This window comes from Malurus melanocephalus, unplaced genomic scaffold (genome assembly GCF_030028575.1).
Source record: "Malurus melanocephalus ecotype Western Australia unplaced genomic scaffold, MMel_1.1 scaffold_47, whole genome shotgun sequence".
NCBI classification, from domain to species: Eukaryota; Metazoa; Chordata; class Aves; order Passeriformes; family Maluridae; genus Malurus; species Malurus melanocephalus.
Genome location: NW_026623279.1, coordinates 1,472,288 through 1,490,527, shown reverse-complemented (window position 1 = coordinate 1,490,527; position 18,240 = coordinate 1,472,288). Strand labels below are relative to the sequence as shown.

General features: G+C 37.4%; 1 protein-coding gene across 1 annotated transcript in view; it reads right to left on the bottom strand.

Moving 5' to 3' along the window:
• Nucleotides 1-18,240, bottom strand: part of CCDC149 (coiled-coil domain containing 149) — a 51,034-nt gene that overhangs the window by 28,095 nt on the left and 4,699 nt on the right. Inside the window, exons 2-4 of the mRNA XM_057365067.1 lie at nt 14,340-14,501; nt 13,773-13,811; nt 2,881-2,988 (exon numbers count right to left, since the gene is read on the bottom strand). Of these exons, the coding sequence (XP_057221050.1) occupies nt 2,881-2,988; nt 13,773-13,811; nt 14,340-14,501 (309 nt within the window). The remainder of the gene's footprint in view (nt 1-2,880; nt 2,989-13,772; nt 13,812-14,339; nt 14,502-18,240) is intronic.

Below are 18,240 nucleotides of genomic sequence, written 5' to 3'. Positions count from 1 at the left end.
CAGTCACAGCAATTGTCTTCCCCATGTTATCTACAAAATCTTAAAATGTGAAACAGAACTATGCAAACATGCTACCTCAAGTTCCAGTTTAGCCAAAACATACACACCACATCTAACATTTCTCCCTTTTGCTGCATGAATGACTGTCTGCCTAGCAATAAGGAACTGACAGTAACACCACAGCCATTGTTTCCCATGCACCTTCCTCTAGCTCAGCACTGCTCTTGGCAGCTTACAAAAGCAATTCTTTGCGTGGGTAGGAGTTCMGGTGAAGGCAACTGAGTCATCTTGTCTTGCAGAAGTTTCCAGTTTCTCTTAAGCTTTCCATTTTTACCCYTTTACATGAGAGAATTAGATTTTTTAACTATCTCCTTCTATATTTTAGTAATTGCTTCCAAGCATTGCTGCCAAAACATTAGGAAGGAAAAAGATTTACCAATAACTACCACAAATATAGAAGAGTTTTCATGTGTCAGAACTTGTAAGATTGTGATCAATCATAAAAATAAATAGTCTTAGATATCAGTTGCTGGAATGCTGCAGTCTAACTGYTGCTGTATTTTTCAAGCTGCAGCAACAGATCCTTCCAGAGACTGAAGAAGTTGTACTTCTTGTGCCAACAAAAATTCTACTTGAAATGAGAGGAAAAAATTATTCCAGTTAAACCAAATGCAAGCAATTTGTTATTGCCTAACTGATGATGTGTTTAACATGATTTCAACAAATAAAATACCTACAGTTCAAGGTCTTCTTGCTAATCCAAGTGACTGTATCCTACTTGTAGCAAACATTAAAGTGGTGAAAAACAAGCCAAGCCATCAAAACATTTCTTTATCAATAGAGCTAATGTGTGATATTTAAAGAGGTTTTTTTTTTTCTTTTTTAGTTCTGCAAAGCTCTTGCCACTCAGTGACAAAGCCTGTATGAGTCACCCCTGCTCAGACACAGGCAGAATTGTTCATCCATAAGCAGCTTCACTTGCTGCAAAAGCAGCTGTTTGTTCATCTCTTGCCAGAAGTAAGGCTGACGTAGACCAGCTGGGCAGGATGCCCTCCCTCACTTTGGAAAAAGCAGTGAGAAGAATGCAGGGGAAAAACGTAAGAACAAGCAAATTACTATAGTTTTTTTTGTTTTTGTATATACCATGCATTATCTGGACTCCAGTGCCTGAGGTASCCCAGCTGCCAATACAGGAGAACTGATGAGCAGAATGGAATGGCTTTGAGAACAAGCCTAGAATTTTATCACCAAAGCTTKTAGGGAGAAAAATCTGACACAGGAGGAGAGTGTTAAACCCCTCAGAGAGAAGGCAATGCTTTTTTAGGCACTTTGAAAAYCAGCAACCTGACTCTAAAATAAGCTCAATTTCTCATTTACTAGGAAAGTGAAGAATGTGTTCCAAAAATGAAAATCCTAGTCTAAATTAATCCGTGTCTGATGCAGCTCTTTCCTCCCACTCTTTATTTAGTGATGCACTATTTTGCACCTTTTGGAGAGAGGCATGCTGGGCAGAATAACTCCTTTTGTACTTTTCCATTCATACTGAGCAGCATGAATTTAAATTCATTATGAGAATACAGATGTCACGAAGATGAGCAGCTAATACAAAGTTAACCCACAAAGGTGGACCTAAACAGTGCCAACTCAAGCACAAAGAAGTAGGCTCTGTGTCACCAATATCCACCCCAAGACAATCATATATTGCCATAAGGAAATAGAATAGGTACATAACCTTGGTATTTTAAATGTGGGTTAGTTTTACTGCCTTTCTTTTCTGCTTGTACTTATAAACCCTCACTATCTGTTCAGGAGTGGCTTGGGAAAGGCTTAATATCAGTACTGAAGAACTGCAAGGCTCTGACTTCTACACTGTAATATAGTTCAAACATGCAAATGAAAATAAACAGTGGGAAACCTGGTCTTTGAAGACTTGAGCAAGTTATGCTGCATACTACAAATTCAGGTTTCACTCGACCCTTTCCCAGCACTCTAAACCTGCATTATCACAATATATTTATGTTTAAAAGAAAATAAATAAAATAAACTTAAATGGAAAGAAACAAACCCCATCTGAATAATTAAAAGCCACGTCATTCTTATTCACATTTTAAAACCCCATAATTTTAAAACTGTAGTTGAGGGAAGAAAGTTAGCATTACTTGTTTCAATTTTTCACTTTGTTAACCACATTGACTCCCCAGTTCAATCTCTCACTGGTTTGATCTCTGAATGTACTTTTGCATAAAGCTCCAGCTGTGAATGTTACACACATTTGGCTTGACTTTAAATATTTCAATTAATGGAGACAACAGGAGTTTGATTAATACCAAATGGCAGATTTTGAGCAATGTTCCACATAACTTGCTAAATTTAGCAATGAAATAAATTGGTTATGTAAGGGTAATGGGATGAGGGCTTAATAAAGCCCACCATATTTGTTTCTGATCAACTACTCCATATTTTTAAGGGAAAAATGATGTTCCTCTGGCATCTACTAAAATTTTACATTTCAGTGAAAAAAACCTGAAAATTACTACATGAAGAAGACATGTTTATCTGTACTTATTTGGAAGAGGAAATACCACTAATAAGATATGGTTTGTTTTTTTTCTTTTAAAGGAAGGAACATAGAAAGTCTGAGAGCATTAAAACAAGGCTAGGTACAAAATAGATAGTTAAGAACAAAAGAGCAAAAGCAGCATACAAAAATATATAATAAGCTGCAGTTACTGCTATCCTTTACAAGCTYTTGTTCTTCTACTGTTCTAATTATTCTACAAGCAGTCAAATGTAACCCATTATTTTGTCTTCCAAAGAAGTAAATGCAAAACTGTAGAGCAGTTTACACATTCCAAACCATTTACAGGCAGTTTTTAATACCTTATTGTCCCCTTGTACTTCTCCCAGTCTCTGCTGAAGCTCTCCAATCTCTTCTCCAAGATGYTTATTTCGATCTTGAGCCTCACTCAGTAGTTGAGCAAGATTTGCCTAGAAAAGGAGTAAATACCAGTCAGAAGTCAGTGTCTGTGAAGAGAAGCATAACAGTGATTGAAAAGAAATCTTTGAATTACTCCTTACCACCAACAATCTTTACTTTTATTGTTGGTGGTACCCAGAATTCACACTTGATATTAGAGAGATAACAAGAAAAGTCACCTGAGTTCCTTTATCTTTAATAGTAGAAAATACATATGGCATGTGTGCATACAGACTCCCAGAACTGCACACAAATCCCAAACAAGACAAAGTGTAAACATCTATGCTAGTTCCAGTATCATGGCTGATGGGAAGAATTAAATTCAGAGTACTTTGCCAATATTTATACAAAGCTGCCAAAATAATAGCTTTAAACTTGCATGTAATTATAAAAAAGGCACAGCTGAGAAATAATTATGATACAAATGAAGTCCTTAATAGTGTTTAGAGCAGATTACTAGCCAGTGAAGAGATTGCCAGCCAAAGTCCCTGCCCCTGTATTAAGTCTAGCATGGATATCTACTAGTACAAAACTTCAAACATGACCTTTTTTGTGTTGTTAGATATCACCTAGATTCTGGAAAAATACAGGTGAAAGCTAGAGTTTAAAAATAAATTATTCCTCTCCCCACCCAATAATCCAGGTAAAAAGCAATCAATCCCATTAACCTACTAAGTTCACAGGGCGAGAAGTCTGGTCTATAATCCTACAATTAAATTCCATCAGCTTGATCACTAATCAAAAAATATATGCAATCTCCTCTTTTCCTATTCATGCTGTCTCAAAATGAGYAAATACTACAGATAAATTTATTCCATTTTTACCCTAAAAATGTCTCTCGAATACACAAACATTGACTCAGCACAGGAAAAGCCTACTGATGACAGCTCTTCTACAAGAGTTAGAATCATAGTGGCTAAGGTGCAACCTTTCAAGACATTGCCTATGGATAGCTCGGTGTGTCATCCATTGCCATAAACCCGAAGAGTATGAAAAGAAATGAAAAAATAATTTTTAGATCTTCTAAGCATGACTTGGTAAAGCCTCATGAGTCAGTATATCTGAGCCACCTTATACATCCTCCCTGGGTTTGAGGCCAATGCATCAACTGACTGTAATTCTTCAAGTGACTGTTCCTAGTTCTCTCTTGGTATTTTAGGTTTAGTTTTAGATTCACTCCTTGCCATGCTTCTCTTTCAACCCCCCACCCCMATTTCTCTATTCTGACATCTCTCTTTCAACCTGACTCTTTTACCCAGTGATTCTACAACCACTTGAGTCTCATAGGATGTTTTCATTAATTTTATCTTAACAACTCATACACTAYCAAACCAACAAGGTATCTGATAGCCATTACTGCAATCTTGTTCACAACTGCTATTTCTACATGTCCTGCTTCACAAATAAGATAACTATTAAGAGGAATGTATTAATGTGAATAGTAACATGAACATAACTGYGCATGCATCTGATCATTTGCAGGATTATACTATCAAGCTATCATCAACTAGAACTTTTGTATATTACTATTGAAGAAGATAACTCCAAATTCCAATTGGTCTAAATTAGCAATAGCTTCAAACTTTTAAACASGAAAAATAACTTGAGAAACTGACAACATCCTACTTGATGACCAAGGAGCCTAAGTCACTGCTACAGTTTCTGTACTTCTGATGCTTTGAGACCAAAAATTCAGAAGAAAGTCAGGTAAATATTCCACAGTTTTGGAAGAGATTAAAGAATTTTTGAAACTACCAACAAACGTGAAGACAGCAAATAAATAATTTGGGGGAAAAGTGTAATAGCAAAAGAACTCCCATAAATAGCCAGTTACAGGAGCAAAAATAGGATGTTCCTAATTTTACTTTCAAGACAACAACCATTCAAGCAATGCAAAAGATTCCTCAAGTATGCTTTGGCAGACTTATTTTTTTCCTAAATCTTACACAAATAGTGTAATAGTCATTCACATAATGAGTGAATCAAGGAGCTTCAGAACACATTCAATAAATGGTTTTSAGAAATACTTCCTAATGGCTGTTTAAAAGAAAGAAAACAAAGAACCCATGTTTGCAGGAAATTGTATTTAAACTGATATCTACGTCTACTGCTTAGATGCAATTTTAAATTTTTTTAAGAAAGCTGACTTTCAATAAAGCCTGTGTTTGTTAAAAGGAACATGATTTGCACAAACCTCTCTGAAACATTGCTATTCATAAAATTCCTTTCATGATGAATTGGAACAACTCCTAACACTGCAACAGCACATGTAATTTCAACACCTGGAAAGAACTCAATCTCAGTAATCAGTGTTTACAACCATAACACCAGGATTTCAGCAGTCTGTAGTTAAAACCTGGCTCCCAGTAACGGCAGGAAAGGCATTACCATTCCTGTAGTAAATCTTCCTGCTCAGATTTATTTCTTTTAAAACCATTTCTCTTAGATTGCAATTCTAAGCTGAATTTTATTTGTCAGTCACATAAATGACTTAACGTGACAAAAACCTTTATACTCACGACAGAGATTTTGGAAGAAACTTGAAACAAAGAATTTTAGACAACAAAATAAACCAGCCTTGTTTGACCATGCCAAGAGCATTACAATGAGCTAAGTATAGATTTGCTCCTTACTGCAAGCCTTGTATTATACTTCTGTTAAACTGAAACAACAAGCAATGTCACAGAAGTAGTTTCCAGCAATTAGTCATTTCCCTGGCTTACAGGTTCCATACAATGTATAATTTAGACTGTTCCAACTTTCAAAGGTTTTGGCAAGACCTTACTGAAGCTCTTGGTTAAATGTGGATAGAAGGAGAAATGTTTGATTTTCAAAAGTACTCTACTGGGCTTAAAGAGAGCCAGCCAAGAGAATATGTTGAATGATACCTGGACTAGGTACCATTTCTTTGGCATTCATAAGAAAACATACCGTATGGTTGAAAGATGATAAAACTAACAATGGAGGTATGCCTTCATGAACTTGCAAGCATGTACTTTTTGAAGAAAGGGGAGAAATCTATGCAAGGGCAAAGGCAATTCATTTTTCCATTTGGCAACTTCTTTTCAGTATTCATAGAACAAACACAGAATTCACTGAGAAATCCAAGACAAGTTACTTCAGCAGACAATAAAACTCATATCATTTACCTGAGCAATAGAGAACAACTCCTTGCAAATTAGCCAAATTCAGCTTCTCTAGACTCAATTTCTTTGACAGTTTCTTTTGATTTTAGGTGAAGCCTTAAAAAGACTCCTAAAACTGTGAAAGACTTACTTCTTTCACTCATACTAYGCAAAACTAACTCTAAAGTACTCATGAAGCAAGATTTCTGAACCATGGATGAAGAAGGGAAAGAAGCAGAAGTCTCTACCTTCCTCCTGCCTTCTCTTGTGTTCCGTCCGCAACAACCTGCAGCAGTGGAAACTGTTTCACATACCTTCTCTCGGTGCAAGTGTTTCTAAAACTAAATAACAAGCACTGCCTCAGTCCCATTAGTGATCAACTGACCAATATCAGACAAGCTYCCAGAGCTCTATCCACATTGCATTTCTGGCAGGTTCTCTGAAGCCTCTGCAGCATGACAAGCTATTTGTTTTACACCCATCTGTCATGGGAAGCTTGCATGTATCATAGACTCATAGAATAGTTGGAAGGGACCCATAAAGATCAAGTCCAACTCCCTCCATCTCACAGGACTACCCTGACACAAAGCCATATGACTGAGAGCGTTGTCCAGATGCTGCCTGAACTCTGGCAGGCTGGGTGGTGCAGCCACTTCCCTGGGAAGCCTGTGCAAGGGCCCRACCACCTTCTCAGGGGAGCATGATTTAAGCACAGTTTAAACCCCCACAGTGCTAGACTGAAGACACTGTCCCCATATTCCTTCTTCCTCTGATCAAATGCAAGAGCAACCATGGCCAACAATCCCATCAGAAGCTAAGRAGAAAGGAGAAAAAGATGGATCTGAGAGTGCCAAGCAGGATGTGCCTACCTTTATTACATAAAGGAAAAAAAGCACAATAGATCAGTACAGACCAGAAAGTGAAAGATTGAATAGGATAGGATCACAGACCTCTTCCTTTTCCACTTAAGCTTTGTTAAGATTTGCAAGAACACTTTTTGGGATAGAAGGAAAAAAACTTCACTTTTAGCTACAGATGAGCATCAAAAAATACTGACAAAAATATCTATAAATACTTAATTACATAAGACAGTAAATACCTGTCAGGCAGCAACAGACCTTTGCTCACTGGTGACCAATGACCAAATGAGAAAAAAAAAAGTTATTCTGAATAGTCATCCCTGGCATTATGCACTATGCTTGAATTTGCTYCTTTAACAATTTTGCAAATCTAACTACACACACACACAGTTATTTTTCTTCACCCCACTTTAAAAATGATGGATAGTAACAGTCTTTAATATAGCTCTCAATTCTCTTGCACATAAATCTTATCCGACACTTAAAAAAAAAAAAAGAAAACTACCTTTTTGCCTTTAGGGTACCACCTGAAAAAGTAATTTGGGAGGGGGGAAGAGGGGTAAACTTCCTTTACATTTTAAAAGTATTTTAACATAAAAACTAGCATTCCTGTATCGCAATTTACAGTCTTTTATGTTTGTTCCAGCCACACCTTCAAACAAAGAGGAACACTGAATTAAAGAGTTGACATAAAAAAAGTTTGATGAAACATTAAGCATACTTGATGGGTGTGACTGATCACATATTTAAGTGCAGTTTTGCCTCCAATGCATTCATATRAACGCAATGGCTGAATTAATACAGAAAAACCTGTTTTACTTACCAACTAAAACTGTTCACTCCAAGACAGAGGAACTGAGAACCTCCCTCAGCAACAGCTTCCGTGAAATAAAATCCCAAAATAATTGCATTTTTCTCTTTGAATTGAAAAATAAGGAAGACTTTTAAAATTACAGATCCTGGGTATACAAAACATAATACACTTAATATGGGTTGTATTTTCACACAGAAAAACAACACCAAAAATCAAAACCTTGCCAAGCAGTTTCTTGATATAAAACAGGAGAATAAGAAAATCCTCTCCTAAACATTTTGAGCTCCTAAAGACATCTTAAACTTTGAGATAATGCACAAAAAGAATCAAAATCCCTTAAACATTCTGAGTGTTGTGATTAATTGACAGAATATTTATAGAGAGAACTCAGGTGCAGAGGTATGCACAAGTGTCCCCCTATTCCATTAAGGTAAGACACAGCCTTCAGGCTTGAAGGACTACCACAATCTGTTAGAATGAGCATTTATTCTCTCCTACACTTCAGTGGTGGACTTGGTAGCACTAGGTTAATGGTTGGACTCAATAGTCTTAGAGATCTTTTGCAAGCTAAAGGATTCTGATTCTGTATTAGTGCAAAACCTATTTGTTGAAGAAACAACAGTGTCACTTCACAAAGCATGACTCCTAGTGTGGCTAGCAAGTTTTAGGTTTTGCATACTACCACCTGCTCTGACCAATGGAATAGAAGATTTCAGTGTCCAGAAACAAAAATCTCTCTACTGGCTATGCTCTTGGAGCGGGCACATTTTGAAATTCATGGGAACATTTCTATGCATTGCAAGGACAAACAATGTCATTGTTTTCCAACTGCTACTTCACACTATGGGAGCCAAACACATGCATCTACAAACCAAAGCAAAGCGCACCGGTCAATGTTTTTCATCTTCCAACCCTCTGAAGAGAGGAGGAAATCACATTAATCTTCACAGCACCACTATGAGATAAATACAAAATTATTGCTTACCCTGTAGTGTATTTTATTCGCAGATTTTATCTCATAGGACTGTGAAWGCAGCTTTTGTGCCTTAGCACAATGCTAGCAAAACTTCACAAATTCATTAATTAACAAGAAACAGACACACTAGTAATTTTTTATGACAATGTCAAAAACAGTCATAAAATAATCCCTGAAGTTTGTTCCAGAAGTGAATTGCAATAGCCAAGTACAATGAGCTAGAAGCTGAAAGTGGAAGGGATCAAAATGGGTCCATTTGTGGCATGCCACAGAATACTCCTGTCTGGAATCTCTGGTCTTTGTGATGTTAGGCTTGCCCCAAAAAGTCATGCTCACAGACATATTCATTAGCAGGAGACAAGCTGTCTGATCAACAGCTCGGTGAGTGGGTACCATGCTGCTATGATACYAATGTCCCTTGAAAGCAGTCAGAATCTTGGTTTGAATGATCACCTTGGAACACCTATGGGTAACTGTAACAGTGTTAAGGACCACGACCTTCAGGGTCTTTGGTGGGACTTTTTGACTGTTAGGAAGATTAACCATCGAGCTGTGTTCTGCATTAGGACTATGTTATCATTACATTATGGGACTCGGTACTGGTAGTCTCAAAGATGGTTCTATGACCATGGGATCCTCTCTAAGGCTCAACAGCTGCTTGGAAGGCACAGGATCCACTTGACTACATGAGGCAAAAGTATCTTTGCCACTAGGCTGGAGAACTTCAGGAGAGCTTTACTCTCAAAATTATTTGGGACAGAATAAGGAAGCTTAGGATAAGGTAGGCAAGCTAAGAGACTGGGACGATGGTAAGAGAAAGGACATAGCAATTCACAAAGCAACTGAGCTGAAGTGTAATTCCTTTGCCCATAGGCATGGAGAGAAGGAGGTTCCCATAGAATAGCCTTGCAGGAATGCTCTCAAGTCTGTACCACAGAACCAGCACACTTGGATGCCCATCCAAGGTCTCCAATACATGCAGCAGGGGGAATAAACAGRAGGAGTTTGAAGACTGTGTGCAGTTACAGGGTTACAATCTCTTTGGAATCATGGAGAAACAGTGGGATAGGTAACAAAACTGGAGTGCTGTGATGAAGGGATACAGGGTCCTTAGAAAGGACAGCGAGAAGGTGAGGAGGGRTCTTGCCTTCTTATCCTTTCTTCTGTGAGAGTGCTCAAACACTGGACAGGTTGCGCAGAGAGGCTGTGGAGCTGCAGATAATCAAAACTATACTGSAAATGGTCCTGGGCAACCTGCTCTAAGTGGTTAGAGCAAAAGGATTGGACTAGTTGACTTCAAAAGCTGTCTTCCCACATCAACTATTCTTTAGTCTTGTGACATTCAATTCCATTTGATTCCTTATTTATTTAAAATACAAATCTAAGGCCTCACCAGTAACATATGCATTGTGGCTTTATTCTTGACACACAGGCCCAGTGCAAACCCAYTATCTTCAACTGGGTGGTCTCACTGAGATCAAATTAAGCAAAACAYATTTAGGACTGTGGCCCAGCACAGTCATTTCCCTAACCACGMATTTTACTTCATCTTTGTTTATTCAAAGGATCTAATTGTATTAAAAGAACTTCCATTTCATTTAGATGCTCAAAGGATTCACTGATTKGTTATTTCAATGGCAAAACTTCTCCCAAACTGAAGCTATATTGAAAATGTAAGCAATGTAGATGAAAATAATAGGCAGTATACATCAATTTAGAAATCCCATGTATGTTTTAAGTTTCCCAGTGCTGCAACACAGGCCAACAGATACCTAGCAAGCCTCCATTAAAATGTCTTGTATCATAGTTAATGCATATAAATATATACCATTGAAGAACAGTAGAATGGTAGAATTTCTATTCACATAGAATGCTTAACAGAGAGTATGTAGACAGAGAAAACTTCTAGCATGTCTTTCAAAATGGGGAGTTTACCATTGTGCTGGTTTCAGCTGGGTTGGGTTAATTTTCTTCACAGTGGCAGATATGAGGCTACACTTTAAATTTGAGCTGAACATGGGGTTGATAATATAGAGATGGCTTTGTTATTGCTCAGAAGTGCTTACACAGACCCAAGGCCTTTTCTGCTTTCTGTACTGCCACRCTGACAAGGAATTTGTGGGTACATGGGAGGTTGGAAGGAGACACAGCCAGGTGACACAAACTGACCAAAGGGATATTCCAGACCATGTGACATCATGCTCAGTATATAAAGTGGGGGGAAGAAGAAGGAAGGATGGGGCATTTGGAGTGATGGCATTTGTTTCCCCAAGTCACCATTATGTGTGAAGAGGCCCTGCTCTCCTGAGGATGGCTGAATACCTGCTTGCCCATGGAAGTGGCAAATGACCTCCTTGTTTTTGCTTTGCTTATGTGAGCAGCTTTTGCTTTCGCTCTTAAACTGCCTTTGTCTCAACCCACAAGTTCCTTAGCTTTTACCCTTCCAATTCTCTGATCGTACTGGTGAGGCAGTGAGTGAGTGGCTGTGTGGGTCTTGGCTGCTGGCTGGGATTAAACCACTAGAACCATATCTGAATGAATTTTAACATAAAACACACTCTTCCTAATTCCTATTCTCCTGAAACATTTTGCTCCTCCATTACTTACCCAAAAATTACTCTACAGCTGACATCATAAGACTTTATAAAACTACCTTCAACCACACCATTTGAGTGTGTTAGGCATGAAGGGCCAGGAAAGCATAACAGCTCATGAGCTATGCTAACAACACTAATGGTGAAACATCCACAGTAGAAAAATATTTCATTTTCTGCTTTTGCYGGCTGACAGAAGGCAATATATACAGAGCAATCTTTGCATAGAATCATCAAAGTATCATAGATTTGTATAGTTTGGAAAAGATCCAAGACACAAACACAGCTTTGAGAGTGAAAACACTACAGAGCACTGCATGTTAAGATACCTTTAAGTAACAATTTTACAAAAACAGATTTTGAGTTAGCTGCGCGCTGACAGAAAATGCCTGGTTACATTAAATTTCCACAAAAACCATGAAAAATCTATGCTGCAAAACAGAATGAGAAGGCATGGTGGAAAACAAGATGTTTTAAGCTGTCACAAAACCTAATAAAGGGGGAAAATGAAGACAAGAGAAAACAGTAGCAATTCTAAACAACTTTTAAGGTTCTAGATTGAAATTTTAGTAATAAGCAATAATTTCTCACTTGTGGCAAACCAGTGCAACAGGTAAAAAATTGCTAAGCATATCATGTTTTCATCTCATTTCTGACCATGAAAACAGCATGCACTTTTGTGTCATGTAGAATTCATTGGAGGATCAGGATCTCTTTTTATAAAGTGACTGAGGCCACAAACTTCTCCCAGCAGGCAGCTAGAGTTCCAGGAAAAAAGGGAATGGAAGAAGCACAAAAGGGAGAGAGAACCTTACTCTTTCTTAGGTGACAAAATGCTAAGAAACGTATGTACAGTAATAATGGAAAAATATTCATAACGTTCTTTTATTATTCTCTGATACATTTCTCAAAGCAAARAACTATAATCTTCTTCAGAAACGTGTCACTAACTACTCTAGGTTATCTACCTTGTAGGCTACAGACACATTTCTYAGGGAAATGAAAACTCAGGAAGTATACTAACAGTCTATTACTGTACAACCTAACATATATATTTTTCTTGAGGGGAACCTATCAATGACCCCATTTGAAGACAAGATTTTTCTTTCTTCCCTGCTACCTAACATGAATACGTAACTTCCTCAGAGAAAAAAAAAAGATGACTCCTAGGTAAATTATTAAAGGTTTTCCAGACACTTGTCCTGGTATGACAAATTGCCAAAACTTAATATAATCACAGCTTCTGAATTTAGACTGAATTTGGCTAGTATTTTAGAAACAAGTGTCAGTTTTATTTGTTTTGAAAGATGAAAGATGAATTGGAATAGCTATGGGATGGCAAATCTCCCTTCCTACTTATCTCTGTAATGATCCATATACTGCCTTGGGTTTTTTTTCTTTCAATTGGATATTCCTCAGCAGCATTCCGAATACACAAAATTGTATCTGGTCATAAACTTTTATTAGAATTCTGTTGAAATAACAGAATTGCAAATAAATTATGCTAAATAATGAGGAAGTTAAACGATTCTACACTGAGCCACTGACTTCTTGGCAGCTATTTGTTTAAGTGCCTGAAGGAGTAATTATATTGCTTCTGGAAGTTTAGTTTAAAGCAACCAAAACCCYAAGCCGTGAAATTTTAAGCAAATAGCAAGTATTGCATGCAAACTCTCAGGGAAAGGGTGATGAGTAAAACTTCTGATCCATTAAGAGAATGTAATAACCATCTTTTAAGCATAGTTAAAAGACTCCAGAACTAACAGTTACAGCAACTATTTTTGTTCTTTTAGGTTGTCCTCATCTCCCTGCTCCACACAATGCATTTTGGGTGCCATTTTTCTCTAAAAACTAAGACAATTTTAAGATGTGACAACCAACATTCCACAACTGGGACACACTACGTGGATATCTGGGAACAAAAATGCATGTGAGCAGGCTAAAAGTTTTTCAGGGGAACCATAAAATGCAATTATCATTGTTTTACCATTTATAACTCATAGAGTCCAAGTGGCCTGGGAGAACACTTAATGGAAAACAGCACTCACAACAATAAATTAACAATTATGGAATGCAGACTGTGCATTCTCAGCTTACTTTTAAGTATGAGAAGTCCTGTCACAAACCCATTTTAGGACTCAATACAGAAGAATAAACAASAAGAAGAGCAGTCTTAAGTCTCTGTACACTGACCAATTTCAGTCTCAGGTGAACATGAAAGCAATAGCCATATATTCTAATTAATCATAGTTCAGGTATTTCAGAGTGAAATGTGCAGACAAAAGCAAAAATCACAGTTTAAAGACTGAGCTTTTCAATATTCAGAAATGCTTGCTTTTTTACCAGATTTCTTAATTAATATTTTTATTCTTTTGCAAAGTACTTTTGTAGCAGATAAATAACATCAACTGAAAAATAAATCCTACCTGTTTCCTCTTTTCAGGTGGAAGTGATGGATCCCCATCCTACAAATAAACAGATATATTTTACTGGCAGCTTACTTCTGAAACCAGAAAGTCTATTAATCCCACAAATATAATTTTAGAACATTTATTTTAACTAAAATATTATCGATTTAAAAAAAATACTACTGTTTAATACCAGTAATAGTAACTTCAACATAAAAAATTCTAAAGTTGAAGATGTGTTTACATTTCCAGAACAGCAGGTTATTACAAATTTGTGTTGCATTAATTTTCATACTGGTACATTAAGTTGCTGTGGAATAATAATTCCACAGTCAGTTTTTAAATGGAATTATCACTGAAACTAATTTCCTCAGAGCATGAACTGTCTTTCTGTGTCCTATATAATAAGCACTGCCTCATCAATGCAGAACAAATGAGTAATATGATCAGGGCTGTACAACTGCAGGGCTACTGCAAACAAGTACCTAAACATTTTTACAGCAGCCATTATGGACTTTTTTCCTTTTTTTTTTTGAGGTTCACCTTTGTCCCCCAATCATACAGTCTTCATAAAGAACAACCTACAATCAGCTCCCGATACTTCTTTTTCAGAGACTGGTGTCGTTCCCGCAGCTGGTTGGCCATAAGTTGGTACTGGTCTCTTTCTTGCTGACAGGTGTCCAGCTCTTTGGACAGGATTAGCAATGCCTCCTTTTTACTTTCGAGCTTCCTTTTGCACACCAGATACTGRAGAAGAGAAAAGAAAATATACATGTAACAAGCCATTTCTACCCAAGCTGTACTGGATACAAGAGGCTTTTCCCTGAAAAGTTGAAGGAAGACTGCACAAGATTGAAGTCTGCCRTAAGTCATCTTAGATTATTAATAACAATCACGGGAAAGTTATCTTGTAAAGAAAGCCTGAAATCCATCTGTAAGGCCACGTGTTCACCTGACCACTGTGAGTTACAAAAATTTAGCAATTTGAGTTTTTCCTTTTTTTCCTCATATGCAATAGCATGAGGAACCTTGCAATTTGGCCAGCAGCCCTGGGAAGGCTGCTAGAAGGAAGAAGGACTTGCAAACTCCCTTTTCCACATGTGTTCGTAGTACTCAGCTCCTGCTTCACTTCCCAGTGCCGACCCTCTCCCCACTACCAGCAATGGCCTCTGGGCTCAACCTTCCAGCAATGGTACCATGTCACAGCAGAAGGGGCAGCATGAATGGTAACCARAATCTGCCTTGAGTCTGAAACAATTACAGTGCTCCGCCTTAATGGCACAGGTTAAAGAAACTTAATCACTGTGATACTACAGGCACATGCTCGTTAGAGGAAAATGAAYGGGAAATAATGCAGGAATGCTGCAAACACCTATAAGGGGAGGCAAGGCAGAGAGATAAGCCTTCTCCTGCAGCCACCACCTCTTATATATAGGGCTCATGCACTAAGCAAAGCAGAACTTGCAAATCTTAGCTGTTCTGCATTAGTCTGATCTGCTTCATTGTCTTTCATTGAAAGTAAGAGTAACGTATGTCATCAATGTTAGCTATCAGAACTTTCAGGTAACTTTTTTCGCTTAACACGACGTTCGATCGGCGATTCTTATTACCCATCACTTGACACTGCTCATGGTAAAGTATATATTTCTATTTCTGATGTTACTGACATAAGACATGGCTCTAAACACTTTCTGAATGTGCACTGCAAGAGACCAAATACCACAGCAGTCATGAAAACAATTTATAGTTTCATTATATCCTTTGACAAGAATACTTTGTCATTATGGGTTCTTGCACAAAGCAAGAACATCAGCACTTCCATACTATTCAAGYCAGTGCTGTTCTTTGGGACAAAAAAATCATTCTTCCTATGTACTACTTGCTGGGAATTAACTTTGTTAACCTCAATTTCAAGTCAATGAGAAAGGGAAAAGTGAGTTTGGCATATTAGTACAGCCAACCTTTTCCAAAAATGGCAAATGCTTAGTTGCAAAAAAGTGGGAATGAGCAAAGCAGTTCCAAGAAGGATCTGAACTCTCAAAAAGGACACTTCCACCTTGGATTAATTTTATTTCTGGCAATACTGAAGTTGAAATCCTGCCATAAATTTTCTGGATTATGATGCCTTGGCATCAACAAAGGCAAGTGTACCTATGTACTTATGTCCTTACTGATACCTTACACAAATGTCAAATCCCCTGATAAGGGACTGAAAGGTATGAGAAGCCAAACTTTAATATTGTCAGCAAGTGATTATAGTGACATGGTAAACTGCTTCAAACATGATAAAATAATTCCTTCTCTTACAGTGAAATATTTGTCAATTTCTCTTCTTTTTTTCCCTGTTTCATCCCCTATATATTTAATTAAATAAATTTAAATATTTATATTTTATAAAATATGCCTTTGCTAAATTGTTTTTAAATACTAACAATCCAATAGAGTAATTGCAAATAAAAATTACTAAAAGCAAACCTCACAATCACTTAAAAAAAAAACCCTAACAGCCTCAAGCCCTGAACCAAGTAGCTTGTCCTGCTCCTTTAACAGGAAGAATCCCAGGAAGAATGAAGCTGGCCAATCCATCTGACACCAATGTGGAGCGGAGCAGCCCATACCATGCACACAATGGGAGTGGAAAGAAGCCAAACAYCTTGCCTTAGACAGCACCCGCAGGTGCCTGCAAGCCTTGTCTCAAATGCTGCTGGGTCAAAGAGTGTATGAGAGTCAGAAGTGAACTAGAGCATGTGCATAAGACTGTAAAAAAGCCCAGTACTCACTAACCCTAATACAGACCTGGCACTAAACAAATCTTGCTTCTGCCACGAGTCACAGCCCTCCACAAACGACACACTCAGAGCATACAAGAAGGTTTCACCTTTACAGTAGCACTGGCARGGGCTGGGGAATTCTCCACTACCTATTAGGCTGAGGATAAGGAACCATAAACAGATTGTGGGAACAGTAATGTTCAGGGTCTAATTTAAAAGGAATAATGATGGCCTCCTTGTTTAAAATCTGTTTTAACTAGATGAACTATATACTGATGATGCTGGCATCTCTCCTCAATGTATTGTTTAGGTTTTACTATATAAATGACCACATAAAAGACTTTTTGAARTAATTTTTGCCTTTTACACATATTGACTTTCCCAAATAAATAGAATAAAACCAGTAAAACATAATAATTTGTTTCCATGGGCTTATGGTACAAGAAACAATAAAGCCACAGCATTTCTGTGGAATCTAATTATTCAACAGAGCTATGTTTGCAGTTCCTATTACCATTACTGAAGAAAAACCAAATTTCACAAAGACAGACCTCAAAGAAGTCATTCARTATATGAATGTTAAAAAATAATGCACCGATAATGGCCATAAACTGACCTAATAACTGTACACCAGAAATGGCTTTTACTCACRGAAATAACTGAGTCCCATCAACAATTTCCCTTATATGGACAAATAAGTGCAATAAAATTGGTATGCTGACAAAAAGAACACAGGAGTGTGACAAGTCTTTTTGGAGCAATGAAAGCAGTAAGGCAAATTTTCTCAGTCTGGAAAAAAGTATTCAGTAGWTGCTTCTGGCATTCACTCATATAGAGATTTCTTCCCCTGCAACTGAAGGAAARCCTACTTTCAGGTACTATCAGTGAGACAGATAAGTGAACTCTGTTATGCACTATAATTGCTATGAAATATTCTTACTGTCTTTTGTTTCTTCTTAATTATTGGTTCAAAATAATCTATGAATTAAAAAAAATTACACAAGCAGCTGTTATACATTCAATCTAAAAGCTACAATGTACAACTTTTCCTATCTGTCTAGTGACTTTTATCTACCAATGTGCTGTTATCTGCAATAAAGTAAATTATAATTGCTCTAAGGAAGATCATAATTAAAGGAATATATATGACATCTTACATTACTGTCTGAACTGCTTTACAGCCAGATGACTACTTTAGTGAAATTGAGTAAAAGGAGACTGACATTACAGGAGAGTGTAAGTGCTGCAAGGTGACCTTCTACACTGAACACTTACTATTTGTCCATAGCTATTTTTAGTGACAAATCTGGGTAGATCTCATTAATGACGCTGTAGACATGGTCTAATAATCTGATGAAGCTGGGACACAGTCAAGGTTTTAGACTTTTTTTATTAAACCAACAAACACACTGAATTCCTATCAGAGTTTTTTTTTTTCTTTGTACAAATTACTGGCCTATATTTTGGTATTTAATGGCAATTAATGTCAAGGGAAACACCTCATTTTCTGAGAGTAGAAGCAGAGATACTGCCCAAACTGCGCTTTGGAACCACTATACATCATATTTTGTGTCGTCTTGGCACTCCAGGACCTTGTGCCCTCAAATGCTGAAGGGCTACTACATTACATTGGCCCATGAAACCTATAATCTGCCATGCTCTCTGAGAAATCATGAAACTCTACTCACCCTCTTTTAACATGAGTGAGATCCAAC